Genomic DNA, 18,490 nt, shown 5'->3' with positions numbered 1-18,490 from the left:
CTAAAGGACAGTATTCAGTTAGAATCATAGCGCCACCTGTTGGCAACAGGATATCATGTCATGTTTTACACTATCTCAAATATACCATGTTCAATCTGTACCAAACGTCATATGTTTGATCAGAGTCCTGGTTTAAAGATATCTACATGTCAATATTTAGTTATAGTCATAATGCCACCAGCTGGCAGCAGGAAGTTTGGCACACATAAATGACATATTCCTCCTATATTTACCACTTTAAATGCATATTGTTCACCGCTCACTGTTTTCCTAAACCCACCAGGTGGGGGTAAGCCCAGGTGCGAGGGCCTTTTCAACACTGCTTGCAGCTCTAATTTAATTTACAAAATAATAATGCATAATAATTTAATGTACATTAAATAGTCAAAGACATATCTAGATAGATAGATAGATAGATAGATAGACCATCATAGGCAATGTAATCTGTAAAGTGATAGCTTTTCTCTTCAAAATATTGCATTGATGTCCCACAGATTAAAAAATAAATAAATAAATAAAAACACTCTTTCCCAAAGCCTCTCCTAACCCTCTTGTATCTTTTCCTCCCTCCCTCTCTGATTCTGTTTCCACACTGTCCAATACCAGCTGATGTCACTATTGGCAGATGCATCATTCCATGTCGCTGAATAACTGGAGGATATCATCACAAGCTCTGTCTGTTTGAATGTAGGCATATTGGAAAGCGTACATGCTACTATTTTAACTTTATTGACATTCTCTTACCACACCTCCTCCTCTTTTACTTCCTGTGAACGAGTCAGCAATGTTCTCCTCATCCAAACCCTCCCTACTCTCGCCCTGGACCTCCATGGATCAAGCTGACTCGGACGCTTTGGATATCAGCACCAAAGTGCAACTGCATGGAGTTCTGTGGAAGAGACCTTTCGGGAGGCCCTCAGCCAAGTGGTCCCGCAGGTAAAATCTGTAGACTTTTTAGCTATGTTATTTTAATTTGCTGTTTATATTATTTTGTACTTTCCCTGCACAGAGATATACAATGCATTTGTTTGTTTTTGTTGTTCTGGTCAGTGATGAAGTGTTATGGAATGTATAATGTTATAGACTAGAATACTACAGAGAGGCAAAACAGCAAGCTATGCTATTATTAGTATTTTTGCTCTGTAGTGATTTTTTTAAGCATATTATTATTTTTTTTTTGTGTGTGTGTGTGGTGCCTTGTTGTGTAATGCACTTTAAAAGCTTTATAGCTTAGCTGGTATTGAGTAACCCATCATTATAAACTGAACTGAGGTGCTTTAGATGTGCCTTTAAAGCTGAGTAAGTCAGATCTATAAGGACTGTCAGTGCTGCCGGTGAGTTTTTGTGCATTAGGACTCATCAATTGCAAGGCAGATCAATTCCAGGAAAATGAATTTTAAAATTGATGGTTATTTGGTCATTTATGAATTTGTCAAGGGTTTTCATGTACTGCTTACTGTACCTATTGCAATGGACAGAATGTGTTTATTGTGTGCAGTGTTAGCTGTGAGGTTATTATTGAATTTCTTGTTGGTGTTTGTGCTTTCATAACAGATTCTTCATCATCAAGGACAGTTTTCTTTTATATTATGCTGAGAATGAGAAAAAAAGCTTTGAGACCAATAGATACTTCAACATTCACCCTAAGGTACGCAGACATTAACATTTCTTAGAGTTGCACATTTGTTATTATTCTTAGTAGTAGTTATATTAATAACTGTAAATAATAAAATATTAATGAATATATATATATAATCGTATACTTAAGCAATATCACACAAGCAATATGTGCAACTGTTGTTGTACTGAATATCAGCACAGCTGTGTGATGATTGCTCACTTTTTTGTAATATAACCATGTAGTTCAATACTGAATAGTCTCAGCATTTCCAATTTGTTCAATTATATATTTTTATTGGCCATGGAATGTATTTTATCTTCTTCTCAATGTAAGGGGGTGATTCCATTAGGTGGATGCATCGTCGAGCCAAGAGAAGATCAAGGCATGCCATTTGGCATGGTTATTAACCATGAAGACTTTACAGTAAAAGCATTTTCTTCTTTTGTATTCACCATAATTCAGTAAATCAATTCACCACAATCAATTTGGCTTTCTAAAGCTATATCAGAAAGCAGTAGGATGAACCAGTTCAATGAAATGAACCATACTTTTCAAAGAAAAGAGCTGTTTAGTACAAACTGATTCACGAGAATGAGTAATAGCCAACCCTGTTAAAAATAAATAAAATAAAATAAAATAAAATAAAGAATACATTTCTACTTATCTGGTACAGGGAACCATTGTCCTGGCTGCTGAATCAGAATCAGAGCAGTGTCAATGGGTGGAGATGCTACAAGAGTCAGGAAAAGTGTGAGTGAACTTTTGACAACATCTCTGTTCAAAAAAAAAAAAAAAAAAAAAAAAAAAAAAAAAAAAAAAAAGTAGTTAAAGCCTTTCTTGTAAATCCCCAAGCATGCTTTAAACCAATTCTACATTTAAGAAATAATTTTTTTATTATTATTATTTTATTTATAGAGATTGTGTCTGACATTGCGTCTAATGTTACTTTTGAGTGGTGGTGCAATTATTATTATTATTTTTTATTTATTTATTTTTATTTTTTTTTCATTCAAGCACTTGGAAGAATGCTCAGTTAGGTGAGGCTATGATCGAGAGTCTTGAAGCCCAGGGTCTACAGCTGGCTAAGGAAAAGCAGGAATACCTAGGTATGCTCACTTCTTTTCTTTCTCTTTCTTTCTTTCTTTCTATAAATGTCTAATTTATTAAGAGTGATGTATTGTGTGTTTGTTTGTTTTTGTCAGATAAGCTTATGGAAGAGACAGAGGAACTGTGCTTGCAAAGAGAACAGAAGGCGGTTGGCTCTCTATTTATGATCAATTTAAATTAATCAAGGCATGTGACGTGAGTGAGGGATAAATATTTAAATATACCTGTATGTGTTCATGTGAGTGTATCTGTGTTTTGAAGGAGCTGGAGAGACTGAATCAATTGCTGGAGGAAGAAAAGCAGAAATTTGAGGAAGTGGTTCAGGAGCTGAGAGCAGAACAAGATCAAATTAAACTGTAAGACATTCTTATCAAATCAGAATCTATCTATCTATCTATCTATCTATCTATCTATCTATCTATCTATCTATCTATCTATCTATCTATCTATCTATCTATCTGTCTATCTATCTATCTATCTATCTGTCTATCTATCTATCTACTTTCTTACTTCATCAAAATTTGATGACAAACATGAGAACAATCCAACATTTGTATGAATAAAATATTAAATTAATAATTCATGTTAAATTTATCCTGAACATACCCCTGAAACATTTTCTATTGCTCTGTGTTGGTAGAGATCTGGATGGTACTGCTCAGTGTCTCAAAGGTGTGGAAAATGAAAAAGAGGAGCTTCATAGTCTTACCACACTTCTGCAGAAGTCTTTAGAGGTATCAGGAAACAAACATTTTAAAATAAAACATTGGGGGAAAAAAATCCTTACAAAAATTCTGTACAGTCAGATTATATTTGCCAGATGTGAAGCACAAACAAATAAATAAACACAAAGGACTGATCTGAGGTGAAATTATTCCATGTAAGAAGAATGAGACTGCAGAATCTCATGATGTCTCATGATAAGGTCCACGACAAAAGTCTATCTCTGTCTCTTCAGGAGTTATCCCAAGAGAAAAAGCGTACCCTGGAGCTGCTGCGAGAAAGAGGACAGGACGTGGCTGAAGCAGGAAGTGATCGGCGAGGCTCTTTAGACTCTCAGAAACCAGAGGTGCAGCTTCAGGGTAACCTGCGGCAAATCGAGGAGCAGATGAAAAACCTGCTTAAAGAGAAAGAACAGGCAGATGAGAGGTGAGAAAATGTGGTCAATAAAAATGTTGCATTACAAAATAGTCTTTTCTTATTTAGAATTCCAATACAGAGATTTACTGTTCCAAGAAAACAAAAATGTTTATTTGGAATGTAGATTCTAGATCCATTGTTTGTCCAGGAAATGCATTAGAATAAATGGACTGTTGAGACCATGACAATGGAAATGTACATTGATCCCTAAATAACCCAGTCTATTGATTAGATGTGAATGAAGCACAAAAGACAGATAGTAGACTGACTAGCGGGCATGAGTGACCTCAAAAGCAGGATATAAATAAATGTGACCCTGCCGTATGGTCCATTACGCATTATACAACAACTTTATAAATAACAGCCTGATAAGATGTCATTGATTTTAAATTCATTGATTTTAAGTAAAAAAAAAAATAAATAAATAAATAAGTAAGGTCTTGTTGTGTTTACTGTTGCAATGTTTTTAAAAATAAAAAGTGAGATTAATTGAATATATGACTAAATATGAATAGTTTATTTGCGAAAACCGATAAACACCATTTGAACTGATTGCCGTGAATTATACTCCATACAAAGCGCGATCTGAACCCTAAATACGTTTTGTCAAAAAAAAGCAAGTAAAAGGCATCGCAAGTTCACGTTTTACTGCAGAAGCCGACAAGCGTTCTTGCATATAATCACAACCATACAGTCTTAAAAAAAACAAACAAACAAAAAAACAAGTCTATGATCACAACAACAACGTTTGTTAGGTGTCTACATTGTCATCTGAGGAGATTCGAAAAACAAAACAAGTGTTTTTGTTTTTTGTTTTCATATGTTTTAGCATTCTTTATGTGACCTTATATATTACATATATTATAACAACATGTGAAATGTGGACTTATCTGCATTTGCCAAAAATGATTGTTGGAGTTATCTGCTTATGCTGTAAAACAATTTTTTTAATTTCATAAGTTACCTGTATTTGTTTAAGTTATTACAAAACAACCCAACTGCAGTTTGATTGATATTACTTGGAATGCAAAAAAAAAAAAAAAAAATAAAAAAATAAAATAAATAAAATAAATGAAAATTAAATAAAATTAAATAAAATTAATAAAACATGATTTCTGAAAATTCATAAAAATGAAGTTATCTGTTCTTGCAAATAAACTCTTCATATATAGGCTACTACTTATTCATAATATACATAGAATACTAGTTTTGCCAAAATGTGCAGTATGCAATAAAGAACACTGCACTGGGTAATGTATCCCACAAAAAAATTGTGCTCAGCCTTTCATTACAAATAAACTTGAGAGGCCCTATCTTTTTCTTAACCCCTGCCTGTTCTTAAAAAAAATATAATAATTAATAAAAATTATAATAAAATAAAATAAAATAAAAACAGTATATATATATATATATATATACTGTTTTTATTTTATTTTATTATATTTTTTTTTAAGATTATTTCAATTGTTTTTAAAGCACATGTTGTTATAATATATGTAATATATAAGGTCACATAAGAAATGCTAAAATATATGAAAACAAAACACAAAAAACAAAACAAACAAACAAACAAACAAAAAAAAAAAAAAAAATACAACAAGCCTATGCAAATACAGCATCTCTGGCATCTTGTCATAAACCACGCACCAGTGCTCTCTTTCCTACAGCCTTGTTTTGATGGCAGTCAGCCAGACCTTCTCTCTGTCGCCCCCTGCAGGCTGAAAGAAAATGAAAAGCGAGCCAAAGTTCTGCAGGAGGAAAGGGAGTTTTATTCTTCTCAAGCTCAAGCTCTCCAGCAGTCGCTCACACAGCTCACAACAGACAAGCAACACACAGAGGAAGAGCTGAAGGTGAAGTATTGTGCCCTGAAACTGATTTTCTGTAAATCTGGATGTGGAACATTGCAAAAATTATCACTGTTAGAGGTGCTATGATATTTTTGCTCTGGATCTGACAGACAGTGTTATTAGGTTACATGCAGCATATGTATCGCATTACCTCTCTTGCATCTCTGGATCATCTGCACATCTATTATCACTTCTCACAGATATAAAAATCAATTGAAATTCTATAAAGGCCCATGCCTGTCTCCTCCTTCATACCTCTCACTTCTAAAATGCATCTTACACTCTGTGTTCCCACTGTACATTGTATGTTGTTTGTGTGCGTGTGTGTAACAGGCAGAGATGGAGTCTCGTGTGGAACTGGAGCGTAGGCTGAAATTGGCTGAAGAGGCTCTGCAAGATCTAGAGCAGGGTCTAAATGCAATAGAACGTACTCATGAGAGGGAAGAAAGAATGAAAGGAGACGTCAGCCATCTCCGCAGTGAGTACACTCCATCAGCCATCTTCTAATACTGAACATAAGATTTTTTGCTACAGTGTTGACATTAAGCTTGCTAAATTGCATATAAGTAGCCATTAATGTTGATTTAATTGAGCATTTTTAAAGTTTAAATTAAGATATTTTTTAATGAAACCTGAAACAATTATCAACACATACATAGCACACATCAAATATTTACATTTACATTTAATCAGTCAAAATAGAGTAAACATGGAAACTGTTTCTTCACAAGACTTGAATGAAAATGCTTGATTAATATGGATTTGTTTTATATGACTTTATATGCAATTTAGTAAACTTTAAGAAGCTACTGTTTGATCAAGATATTTAAAAATAATAAAATAATTTATATAACTCTGCATATAAAGGGCTTAAAAACTATTGAAAGCTAGTTCCTCCATTGCGAAAAAGAGTGATTATTGAAACCGTAATGCAAAAACAGGCAGCTGTAGTCTGTGTGGTTGTGAAGCTGGTTCATTGTCTTATGAATTAATGCTTAAACCCCCCTTATTTGTAAGAATATTGCTACCACTGTACTTCATGACGTGCATCCTGGGAGGCTTTTAAACTCCACTGAATGAGTTACCAGGCATGCTGGGATGTTGGCTGCCTTTCCTTCACTATCCGTTCCAGCTCAACCATTAAGAAAAATAAATGAATAAATTAAAACTGAAGCCAAGCGCATACAAACCCGGTTTGCCAACAACAATGTAAATTAGTACTGCATTTCCTTTTCCAAGAGGACCAACTTAACTTGCAAAAAAAATAGCTTCTGTCACCATTTACTCACTCTCAATTTTTGACTTCTACTGACTTCCATAGTATTTTTTACATACTATGGAAGTCAGTGGTTTGGTTGGCAACATTCTTCAAAGTATCTTATGTTCAGAAGAAAGAAAGTCATACAGGTACAACATGATAAACATTACTGAACATTTTTGGGTGAACTATCCCTTTAATGTTGTGCATTGTACCTCTAGAGTTCTTTGAAGAATGTATTTGTGCTGCGGAGATTGAAGCCAAGTTACCATCCATCATGAAGAATGCAGTGTATCTGCATAAAGCTGCTGCTCGACGCATTAAAAGTTGCCGTATCCAGAGACGGGCCTCCAGACAGCACTGGTGTAAGTGTTACTCACACATGGGTGCACGGATGCACACATGATGAAATTATAATCTAAACAGTACCATTAGTGGTAATTTCATATTGAGCTGACCTATGCATCTATGCTAGTATTCTGAGAAATCTGTCATTTTGCTATTACCAAAAACAACATTGTTTTTAGTGCCATTTTGGGGATTGGAATTGTTTTAAAGGGGTCCTATGATGTTGCTAAAAAGAACATTATTTTGTATATTTGATGTAATGCAATGTGTTTACGTGGTTTGAGGTTTAAAAAACATTATTTTCCACATACTGTACATTATTGTTGCTCCTCTCTGCCCTATCTTTCTAAAAACGATGCTCTGATTAGCCAGCTATCCAGTGCGTTTAAGTGGCCGAATACCATAAGCGTGTGACAGAAATGTTACACCTCTTACCATGTTGTGATGCTGCGACAAAAACAATAAAACCCATTATAATATAGCCATTTGTTGCATCCAGTGAGGACATAATTACTAAGTATAATGACTCATACTGTCTTTTACGTGTTGCGTTGTGCCGTGTTAACATAAACACCATGTCTGCACTTGTGATCGTACAAATGACAAACAACAAGCCTTACTCTACACTCTTTAAAACTCGCGTTTGAATAACCAGTAGCAAATTCTTTAAATAAGAAAATGTACTTACAGGCTGTGAGTCAGAAGCATCAGACTGTCCTTGCAAAGTTGGAACTGCCCCACTTTATATTGTGCACAGCTGGCATTGTAGGCTACTCTCCCAGGTTCAGGAAACAGTCCTGCACACACCCAAATATTTGTGTTGTACTGTTCCTGAACAGTGTTGTAACTTAAAGGAGAAGTCTACTTTGACCCCTTGTCATCCAAGATGTCTTTCATGTCTTTCTTTCTTCAGCCATAAAGAAATTATGTTTTTTTGAGGGAAACATTTTAGGATTTTTCTCCATATAATGGATTGATATGTTGCCCCGATTTTGAACTTTCAAAATGCAGTTTAAATGCGGCTTCAAACGATCCCAAATGTGGTTGTAAATGATCCCAGCTGAGGAAGAAGGGTCTTATCCAGTGAAACAATTGGTTATTTTCATAAAAATAATACAATTTATATAGTTTTTAATCTCAAACGCCCATCTTGTCTTGCTCTTCCCGACTGTTTTTTTTTTTTCCGGTTTATGATAGTTATGGTATGTCGAAAAATTCACATCTCATGTTCTCACTCAACTTCAAAATCATCTTATATCGCTGTTTTACCTTTTTTTTGTTGAGGGTGTTTGATCTTCTTTGCATGTTCACTTTGCAAACACTGGGTTGGTACTTCTGCAGCGATGTAGGATTGTTTTGAAATAATATTTGAACTTGAGGGAGAAAATACGATTGGAGTTTTTCGACATACAATAACTGTCTTGAGCCAGAATACACAGAGTTCAAGGAGAGCAAGACAAAATGAGCGTTTGAGATTAAGTATTTAAATTGTATTTTTAATTAAAAATAATCGATCGTTTCACTAGATAAGACCCTTCTTCCTCAGCTGGGATCGTTTACAACCACATTTGGAATCGTTTGAAGCCGCATTTAAACTGCATTTTGGAAGTTTAAAATCGAGGCACCATATCAGTCCATTATATGGAGAAAAATCCTGAAATATATAACAAAAAATTTATCTGTACATTTTTGTTCTGGAAGTGGACTTCTCCTTTAACTACTGATTTCTAGTTATGTACTCATTTGGAAGGTCAAACAAAGTACTTTCGCTTTCGCTTTCGCAACAAAACACACAGCGTCTCCACAACATGGCGGCTGCAACAATACTACAGTGAGAATAAAAGTTCTCATTGTAGTATAAAAACGCCTTCTTTCTTTGCGTATACATTTGGGCGGTGTTATGCAAATCTACCGACACCATCAAGTAGACATGTGGGGATGTGTTTGAATAAGCTGTTTTTGGAAGGCGAGTCTTAACTTTTATAAAGAATATCTCTTTGGGTTTTAGACTTTAATCTTTGCAACTTGACAGATCTTATGTATGCACAAACAGCTTGTAACACTCCAAAGACAAAGGAAAACATGAAATCACATCATATGACCCCTTTAAAAGCGAAATTAGTTAAGGATCAGTACCATTTTAAAAGAAATTAATACATCTCCATATATATCCTCTATATTTAAAATGTAGTAATCATTGGCTTCAGCTATTAATTGTTGTTTGCTGTTTATACAAATATTTATAAGACACTAATGCCACATCTTTTGTAATTGCCCAGATGGCTTCAGTGTTTTGGTTAAGTTTGCTCTAAATGAATTCACTTCACCTTCTCTTGTCCTGTGTGCAGTGAAGCACTCTCAATCATTTGCCTCCTCTCGCGGTGCCTCCTCCACCAGTCTTGAAGAGTTGAGAGAAACGGCCCGGCGTATGACTTCAGACAGCTGTTTGAGACAGCGGGCCTACAAGATCATCACCCGCCAGAAGAGCGTTCAGTCTGAGGACTAACAGTGTTCTGACAGATGGACTCACAGAACATCCTGAGAGAGAGGGGAAGTTGTTTTGCCATGATGTGCAACTTTTGGTGAAAGTTAGACATTCATAATTCAGTAAGGGGAATCTATACATGCAATGTGCTGTGTTGGAACTGCGTGCCCCTCATGTTGTGTTCTTGTAAATTTATAACACTGTAGGATAATATAACTATGAAATGTCAAATATTTGCTTTTAGTGAAAATAAAATATCTTATTCAACAACACATTGCTTCTAAACAATATGTCTTTCAAATTAAAATGTGTTTTACTTGTGATATTTTATTTGCTTATATTGATATTTTTACACTCCATTTTCTCTCAACAGAGCCAAGAGTGCCTGTCTTTCAAAGACATCTTTGGTTCATAAATATTCTATATAATAAGTCTTCTTTAAACAGTTACAAGCCATGAACCAAACCAACCAGCTATAAGGTGAATCACAACGCTTTGTTATGCAAAAACGTATTTGAAGCAAAAAAAGTAAGTGAAAAGCAGACAGAAAGACTACTGTAGAAGGCAGTGTATGCCTGCATAATAGATTTCATGAGGGAAAGAACAAATGACAATCAAATTAGAAATTATATACTTAAAGATTTAAAGAATAATGGATTGAATCAGGCCACAGATGTCAGCATCATCTTCTCCGTTCCCAAACCTGCGTCAGAAAAGACAAACCAGATACCAATCAATTATTACACAGAAGCTTGATTTTAAATCTATGTGTTATACAAAATATCTACTAATTAAGCTGCAGTATCAGACTTGGTTGCATAACAAATTTGCCATGATTTTGACAGAATATATTAATGTGTTGTGCATATATCAAACAATAATCATCTGAAGAGCCTGCACGCAGAGGCACTGAAAAAATGTGCTAGCTCTTAAAACGTTTTTGTCCAGGTTGTTGACTGCTGTACAGTACAAAAAAGCCTGTGACAGATGGCTGCCTTCTCTCTTTGCAATTAAATACATAAACAACATTTTGTGTTAACTAAAAAATATATAAATTAATGATTTTTTTTTTTTTTTACTTTGGAACTCAACTGCTGCACTCTAGCTGACCCAAACCTATTAACCCTTCCAATATATATCTATATCTATATGTATATATATCTATATATATACATAATGTGAATTCATATAACATTATGTTGAGAAGTAAACACAATTAAGTAATTCAGATTTTATTTTTATTTTTTATTTTTTTCAATACAATATGCCATTTTCAAAACTGAATTGTTGGTTCTCAAGTAATGTATCACCCTGCATATTTTTTTTAAATAAACTAACAATGAAACATCTGCAGCCTACAGAAAACATATGTGACCACAAAACCAGTCATAAGGATCATTTTTTTGAAAACTGAGATTCATACATCATCTGAAAGCTGAATAAATAAGCTCTATCTAATCATCCACTGATGTAAGGATTGTTATGATAGGACAATATTTGCCAACTATTTGAATGTCTGGAATCTAAGGGTGCAAAAAAATCAAAACATTGAGAAAATCACCTTTAAAGTTGTCCAAATGAAGTTCCTAGCAATGTATATTACTAATCAAAGATAAAGTTTTGATTTAATTACAGTAGGAAATTTACAAAGTATCTTCATGGAACATGATCTTTACTTAATATCCTAATGATTTTTGGCATAAAAGAAAAATCGATAATTTAGACCCATACAATGTATTTTTGGCTATTGCTACAAATAGACCTGTGCTACTTAAGACTGGTTTTGTTGTACAGGGTCACATAATATCTTTACAATAATAAAAAAAAAAAAAAAAAAAATGCTAAAATGAAAATTTGATGAGATATGCTTTTACAGTTAAAATAAAAGAATGCTACAATCATCTTCATGTCATTGCTGGCGAAATTTACTGAAGCAAATCTGATACAGAAATGGCCATTTTAACATCTTTTTTTTTTTTTCAAATCTGTAATTAACACTTGCTTTGTCAATTACATTCAGAATCCTTGTTTTTTCATCCATTTTCATGAAATAGAGATGTCTAGCCTGGTTATTATTCAACACCATTCCGCTTCCATTTAAAAAGCACCAAAATTTCACACGTGATACAATATGTATACAAATTAAATTGTTTTTAGGGCTTTTTGTGATATTAAAACTGGTGTTGATGTGCCATCTGGATATGCTGAAAGTAAAATGGCTTCAGAGTTTATTAAACCTTCCAATTACGTCATGTGTAGCTGAGTCACTGCCAGAAAGGGAATAAGGACCCGTGATCAAAGTGAAATTTGCAGTCTCTTAAGGGTTATTTTTACTGAATCAGGCCACAGATGTCAGCATCATCTTCTCCGTTCCCAAACCTGCGTCAGAAAAGACAAACAAGATACCAATCAATTATTACACAGAAGCTTGATTTTAAATCTATGTGTTATACAAAATATCTACTAATTAAGCTGCAGTATCAGACTTGGTTGCATAACAAATTTGCCATGATTTTGACAGAATATATTAATGTGTTGTGCATATATCAAACAATAATCATCTGAAGAGCCTGCACGCAGAGGCACTGAAAAAATGTGCTAGCTCTTAAAACGTTTTTGTCCAGGTTGTTGACTGCTGTACAGTACAAAAAAGCCTGTGACAGATGGCTGCCATGACAAGCATCAATGTGGGTTAAGCTCTCATAGGAACTGAAATGCCTACTGCAGTGCTTTTCTCATAGATATCGATGTGAGCTCTCCTCCAATCCTGTCCTCTAGATATGTACCAGGATGACATGGCATTTCTAGTATAATGGGAGTTTTTTTTAATAGCATCCTGTGTCTTATATGTTATATTCCTATGCCTACTCACATTGAAACACAAATACCAATTATGTATGTGTTATGTAATATGGACATTCGTACTGGCTTCAGTGCTCATTCATTATCATCACACAAGCATTAATTTAATGTGAGGATAATGGACATGCATTAACCATTAATGTTCAGGCAATGTTCAAAATAGCAAGCTGTAATACTGCACCTACTATTTCGGTCGTAAATAGCTAGTTTGCATCCTGTGCATAGTCCTACTATCAAAATGTGCAGTATACTAAAAAAAAGCATCCTGGAATACTGTATCCCACAATGCAATGCACTCCACTTTCTGTATTTGAGTCGTTATTTTATTGGACTGCCACAAGGTGACATCTTAACCCAAAACTGAATTAGAAATGCAAATTAATCATATTTATTCCCAAGGTTATAACTCAATCATACTCGCATGCAATGGGATGAGGTAGTGTCATGTTACAATAATGTAGCCCTCAGAAAAATTGATGGATCATTGTACATTATACCGTACATGATGCCTGCTATTTCACTTACTATTTTTTTAAAAAATAGTAGACAGTATAGTGTATACTGCACAGTAAATAATAAGGTAGTATTACATTCTGAACATGCCATATGCGAAACAGAATACCAAAAATGAAGCTTGTGACAAAAAAAAAGAAATTAGCACACCTGAAGGAATGCAGGGGATGTCAGTATGGATTTGAGCCCTGATGGGTCTGCTGCTGACCAAAGACTCCTGTGCTTCATCAGCAGTTACACTGTGCTGAGATCATTCTTTGTCATGTCCTGACTCTAGGATGTAATGCTGGGTCAGCATTTAGCTAGAGTTTGGTTTACACACAGTCAAGTCATGGCTCAACTCTCCTATGGCCTAGATTCCTAAAACAAGAATCTCCCTCAAAAGATTTACTCTGGGAGAAGCATCCCGTCCCCCTCTTTTTTTCTTTTTCTAAGAAATAAAGCCACCCTTAGAAAAAAGCCATCACTGTTGCCATAGTACCAAACTTCCTTGTAAACAATGAACTCTTTATATACAGTTCTCAAAGCAACACGGCTGCCAAGTTACAAAAAACAATCATGCCCCGACATATGATCATCCACACATAAGCACAAAGTTCTTAGATTAACATTTAAAAGATATAAATACAGAAAAATATTTATTTTAGATGACATGATGAAAATGATCCAGCATCAGGAATAAATGAATCTTTAGATACAACACTTGAGGGCATGACTATCAAAATTGTTGCTGTAGTTTGGTGATGAGGCTAGCGTGTCGGCTCAAGCACAGCTTATTTCTAGTCAGATGTGCATGGAAAGAGCAATTAGGTTGCACAGTTGAAGCGCTCACTTCTCAACTAAATTTGCTTTTAACTGAGCCTCCAGGGCCATCTTGTCAAAGGTGCGCATGTTTGTCTCTTCACGGACGCGATCCCGCACGTGGAAAGATGCACGCGCCACAGATCGGGCACTTTCCAACACTGCACTTTTTTCTCTGAAAATCTGTTCGTTTTTTTCCAGCTTGCGCTCAATGGACTGCAACAATTCTTGGCGGCGCTGTTTCTCCTCCTCCTCTACGCGTTGACGGTTAAGCCTTTGGAGTCGTTCTTTTTCCTGCCTGCTTTGCACCGCCCGTTGGGCCTTCTCCCGCGCCCGGTCCTCAGCTACTTTAGCGGCTTGTTGTGCTCGTCTTTCAGCTTCCCTAGCCCTTGCCTCCATCTGTTTCTTCTGCTGTTGCTCACGTTGCTCAGCGGCACGTCTTGCTTTCTGGATCTGCTTCTCCTCGCGCTTAGCTTTCTCCTTTAACTCTTGCCCACGTTTTTCTTGTATCTGCTCATAGTTCTCCAAAGACCTGCTTAGCTTCTCTTCGGCTATTCTCCGTGCTTCTTCTCGCTCGTCTGCTTCACGACGTGCAATCTCTTGGATAAGAGCTGCATGACGCCTCTTTTCGGCACGGTTGAGTCCACGGCGCTCTTCTTGAATTTGGTGCTCTCGCTCCTGCCGCTTCAGCTCAGCGATGGTCAGTTTCTCCTTGAGAAGCAGTTTCTCTTGCTCAAGGATGGCAGCTCGCTCCTCCTCCAGAGCTTTAAGGTTCTGTTCTTGTAATGCCTTCTTGTGTTTCTCCTCACGAGCGGCCTGTTGCAGTTTCTGCAACCGGCTACGTTCCTGTTGCTCAGCCAATTCCTTCCAGCGCTCCTCATTTTCCAATGCTTGTCGATGTTTTGCTTCTGCAGTCTCACGCTCTTGCTGGTTAAGCCAGCGCTGCCGGGTAGAAACCTGTGACTGCCATGCACGTTGACACTGCTGCACGGCCCTCTGTTTCTCACGCTCTTCGCGTTCCCGTCGCAGCTCCTCTAGTCGCCGCTCACTGTCCCACTGCAGGTGTGCTACGTAGCGTGTCTGGCTCATTATGTCCTCCTCTTGGTACCTGGCTAGCATTAGTGCAGCAATCTTTCGGTCACGTTCTGGAACAGCTTTAAGTCCTCGTCGTTTCACCTCTTTCACAATGCGCTCCACTTTTTGCGTAGTCTGTGGAGAGTGGCTAAGGTCTCCCAAACTCAAACTGCGACCCATCAGGGAGTTAAAAGTAGCTAAAGTGCGGGCACGAGGGCTTGATGTTTTAGCCCAGTGATCTCTCGCCCCATCCCAGCTATAGGATGAGGAGGCAGATTCAGAGGAGGTACAAGTGGTAGTTGTGGTGTTTGTTGTTGAGGTGTTAGAGGAACAAAACGTGTCACGCCTGCGCTGCAAAGACTCCAGAGAGTGGCTTCTGCATCTAACCTTTGATCTGGAGATGATGTGCCCGTTATGCTGTGCAAATGTACTTGTGATGCCATTGGCAGGACTTTGGACAGAAGATTTGGACACTATTGGGGCAAGTGAGGTCGGTGTCCTTGGAAAGGAAGAAGGTTTTGGTATTGATCTGGGGAAAGTATTTGGAGCCTTTGTATGAGCACTGGGAGGTTTTTTTGAGCCCTGACCTCCTGGAGCTGACTGAATCGATCGTTGGATCACTGAAGGTTTTGGACCTTGAGGTTTTCCCCCAGATTCAACTTCAAGGGACTTTTTTGCTGAAGTTCCTTTAGCAGTAGGAGCAGAGATTACTGGACTGGCTTTTGAAACTGGGGGAGAGCTGGATGTGGACACTGCAGTTACTAGTCCTGACCCTGTTGTCGCGCTTTTAGGGGTAGATTGTTTTTTGGGTGCAACGCTGCAAGTGGGTGCTATTTTGGGGGCTGGGTTTGCTAAACTGTGATTGGTTTGTTGAGACAATCCAGCATTTACAGTTTCTTGTGACTTCTCTGAAGCCAGAGTACCACCATTATTGTTGAGAGCAGCCTGCAGAATTCGCCTCTTCTCCTCTCTGATAATCCGCTCTCTCTCCTCTCTGCAGTGCCGGAGTTTAGCATGTCTATCCCGCTCATATATCTCAAACATTCCTGTGGCGACGCGCATACTCCGGCCGGGTGCCTCACGGGCAAAATCAGACAGGGGACGAGGCAGAAGCTCCACAGGTTTGACTCCACAGCGTGCGCATGCCTCGAGAGAGCGAGGGCTTGTCAGTACATACCGACTGCCTTCTGCAGTTGGTGAGTCAAAATTATAAAGGTCCAGGTGTAGTTTTAGCTCTTCTGGTTGACTGTTTTGCTGCTGGCATGATTCTTGAGAGCTCGGTACAGGTTCAGTACTGGGCTCTGTCTGTGGGCTGGAATCCACACTAACATCTTTCTCTTTATCATCACCTGGCTCAGGTAGACATGGTGCTTCAGAGGCAGCAGTGGGACTTTCAAACTGAGCCCCTCTGAATTTACTCTGGTCATCAGGTTCCAATGGGTCCACCATGGTTCACTGTATAAAAAGACAGAACACACAAAAAATGAATACTGCAGTGTTTCAGTGACAGTGCTGGATAACCCACAAGCAGATTTGTGGAATCACAGGGATTATTATGTTCTGTCTAGAGATCAAGAATTAAGAGTGCTATCTAAGGTTGAGGGACGCTACAAAGCTGGCACACGCATGCATATTTTTTACGCTCTGCTTCTGTATGTGATGACGGTTCCCGCCTCAGGGTAATCACATAAGGTTACACATGCATGCTGGGCAATATTAAAGAACTCATGCAGCTGCTATTTTTGGTGTCTGTGATTCAGATGCAATCATGCATGTATGTATAACCATTGTAATATGTCTCTCTACATCCATCTATCTATCCATCTATCTATCTATCTATCTATCTATCTATCTGTCTGTCTGTCTGTCTGTTCATCTGTCTGTCCAATGCCTCTAAACCTCAATAATGCAGTTACTCACTCAAAAACAGAAATGTCAGAATTTTCCAATGTTTTGTTGACTCTATATTAGTGACACATTACGCTGTGTAGGCTATGTGTATCGCAAGCTTCGATAAACAACATAGTTTTATAGGCCCCAACTAGACATATGTTGTTTATTCAGTACAGAAACGCTGATTTCAAAGAAAACATGCTACAAGAGCCATCTAGAAACACAAATGTTCCAAACAGCCTCTTACTTTGCAGGTGGTTTCCAGAACAGATGTTTTGATTTAACGTACAGTATGCGGTCTCTATCACACCCAGCGCAATAATATCTGATGACATGATTGCGCTAGAAACCACTTGGCCACAAGAACATAGGGCACGACGATTCGCAAAAATCACGACCATAAAAAAAGAGTCTTACCGCTATCAGGGCCCACTCATTCGGAGGATCAGGTCACTGATATTTCCTCTCCTGCTCATCAAATGTGTTTAGATTCTGTGGACGGTTCTCGTCTGGTTCTTTCCTTCAGCAGTCAGTCTCCACCTGCCGTTTGACACTCGCATCCTTGGCCGTGAAGCATCCGTGCTCCGCCTCCGTGTGACTGCGCTCTAAAAATATCGTACATATTCAGCCCTTTGTCCCCCTGTTGTGACCATATGAACGCAGTATAAACGATTCTGCGATGGAGTCATGATAAATATTCTCAAGGGCGGCATGCGTTATGTATTTTAATGGTGTATCAGTGTTGTTTACAATGACTTGAAAATGATATAGCTAGCTTACACCCTGTTTATGCAACATAAATAGTAATGCTAATAAAAATATTACATCTAAAGCTTCTAATAATAGTTTGTTTTTGACACTGAATTTAGTAAACGCAACACAGATATTCAGCAGTGGTTATTTTGGAGGAAAATGGTTGTGACAGCGACAATCTGTTTAATGTTGTAATAAATACATCTATACACTAGGGGGAGCAACATGCACAAAGATAACGTGGCTCTGAGGAAATCAGCGCTTCTGCGATGCTTCTAAATGAACACTACACGAACACTTAAGATACCCTTAAGAACGTGCGAACTTTATTGCATTAGGTAACTAAATATCAAATCAAATGAGCCTATCTGCAAACATCGATAACCACATTTCCTCAGAACTAAGTTCATGTTTGTTTGTTTGTTTTCCAATTACTTTTAACCAGTTGCTCCCTAAGTAATTTTTATAGGATTTTAATTTATGTATGAGTTGCCATCCAGTTCATCAGCAGCCAGGTTTAATCGGGACATTATCTATTCACATGCTTAACTAAACACAGTTTTACCCAAAAGCATACTAATATTGTTTGTCTCCATTTTGAATGATAGATTAGTTGTTTTATTGTATAAAACTAACCTTTTGTAAAATGTATTGCTCAAAAACTGATTGGTTAGTTTATCTAATGTGATTAGCATTTATACAGTTCTTTGTGTTTTAATTGTATCGAAAACTTTGTGTGTTTGGAAGGAGTTTGAGAAAGTTTCTTCTTCTTCTTCTTCACTTTCTTT

The 18,490-nt window shown here is 37.2% G+C and overlaps 2 protein-coding genes across 6 annotated transcripts; one reads left to right on the top strand and one right to left on the bottom strand.

The window, feature by feature from the left end:
- The first annotated feature begins 561 nt into the window (after window positions 1–561).
- On the top strand, window positions 562–10,051 carry plekhd1 (pleckstrin homology domain containing, family D (with coiled-coil domains) member 1). Of its 3 annotated transcripts, XM_051132771.1 has the most exons (14): window positions 600–687; window positions 783–936; window positions 1,555–1,648; window positions 1,955–2,044; window positions 2,295–2,371; window positions 2,636–2,727; window positions 2,824–2,876; window positions 2,990–3,084; window positions 3,369–3,462; window positions 3,687–3,877; window positions 5,586–5,718; window positions 6,049–6,193; window positions 7,195–7,338; window positions 9,670–10,051. In XM_051132771.1, the coding sequence occupies exons 2-14, from the start codon at window positions 785–787 to the stop codon at window positions 9,825–9,827; spliced, it is 1,518 nt and encodes a 505-aa protein (XP_050988728.1). In that variant the 5' UTR covers window positions 600–687; window positions 783–784; the 3' UTR covers window positions 9,828–10,051. The 3 variants fall into 3 exon arrangements, with proteins under 3 accessions (XP_050988727.1, XP_050988728.1, XP_050988729.1); XM_051132770.1 differs by having other exon boundaries at window positions 562–936; XM_051132772.1 differs by lacking the exon at window positions 600–687 and having other exon boundaries at window positions 921–936; window positions 1,971–2,044.
- Window positions 10,052–10,469: 418 nt separating this feature from the next.
- Window positions 10,470–17,636, bottom strand: ccdc177 (coiled-coil domain containing 177). 3 transcript variants are annotated; one of them, XR_007829597.1, is made up of 3 exons: window positions 17,367–17,636; window positions 13,332–16,511; window positions 10,470–10,509 (listed from the first exon to the last, which is right to left on the bottom strand). XR_007829597.1 is itself a non-coding variant. In XM_051134189.1 (2 exons), the coding sequence occupies exon 2, from the start codon at window positions 16,503–16,505 to the stop codon at window positions 14,010–14,012; it is 2,496 nt and encodes an 831-aa protein (XP_050990146.1). In that variant the 5' UTR covers window positions 16,506–16,511; window positions 17,367–17,636; the 3' UTR covers window positions 12,192–14,009. The 3 variants fall into 3 exon arrangements, 1 of the variants encoding a protein (XP_050990146.1); XR_007829596.1 differs by lacking the exon at window positions 10,470–10,509 and adding an exon at window positions 11,042–12,185; XM_051134189.1 differs by lacking the exon at window positions 10,470–10,509 and having other exon boundaries at window positions 12,192–16,511.
- Between the last annotated feature and the right edge of the window lie 854 nt (window positions 17,637–18,490).

The sequence above is a fragment of the Labeo rohita genome, chromosome 17, assembly GCF_022985175.1.
Source record: "Labeo rohita strain BAU-BD-2019 chromosome 17, IGBB_LRoh.1.0, whole genome shotgun sequence".
Taxonomy (NCBI): Eukaryota; Metazoa; Chordata; class Actinopteri; order Cypriniformes; family Cyprinidae; genus Labeo; species Labeo rohita.
Note: the sequence above shows the minus strand (reverse complement) of the source record. Positions and strands in the feature narration are given on the sequence as shown.

Coding starts and splice junctions, on each gene's coding strand:
- plekhd1 (XM_051132770.1), top strand. CDS start 785: ATGTTCTCCTCATCCAAACCCTCCCTACTCTCGCCCTGGACCTCCATG. Junction 1,649..1,954: donor ACTTCAACATTCACCCTAAG/GTACGCAGACAT, acceptor TCTCAATGTAAG/GGGGTGATTCCATTAGGTGG. Junction 6,194..7,194: donor AGACGTCAGCCATCTCCGCA/GTGAGTACACTC, acceptor TTGTACCTCTAG/AGTTCTTTGAAGAATGTATT.
- ccdc177 (XM_051134189.1), bottom strand. CDS start 16,505: ATGGTGGACCCATTGGAACCTGATGACCAGAGTAAATTCAGAGGGGCT.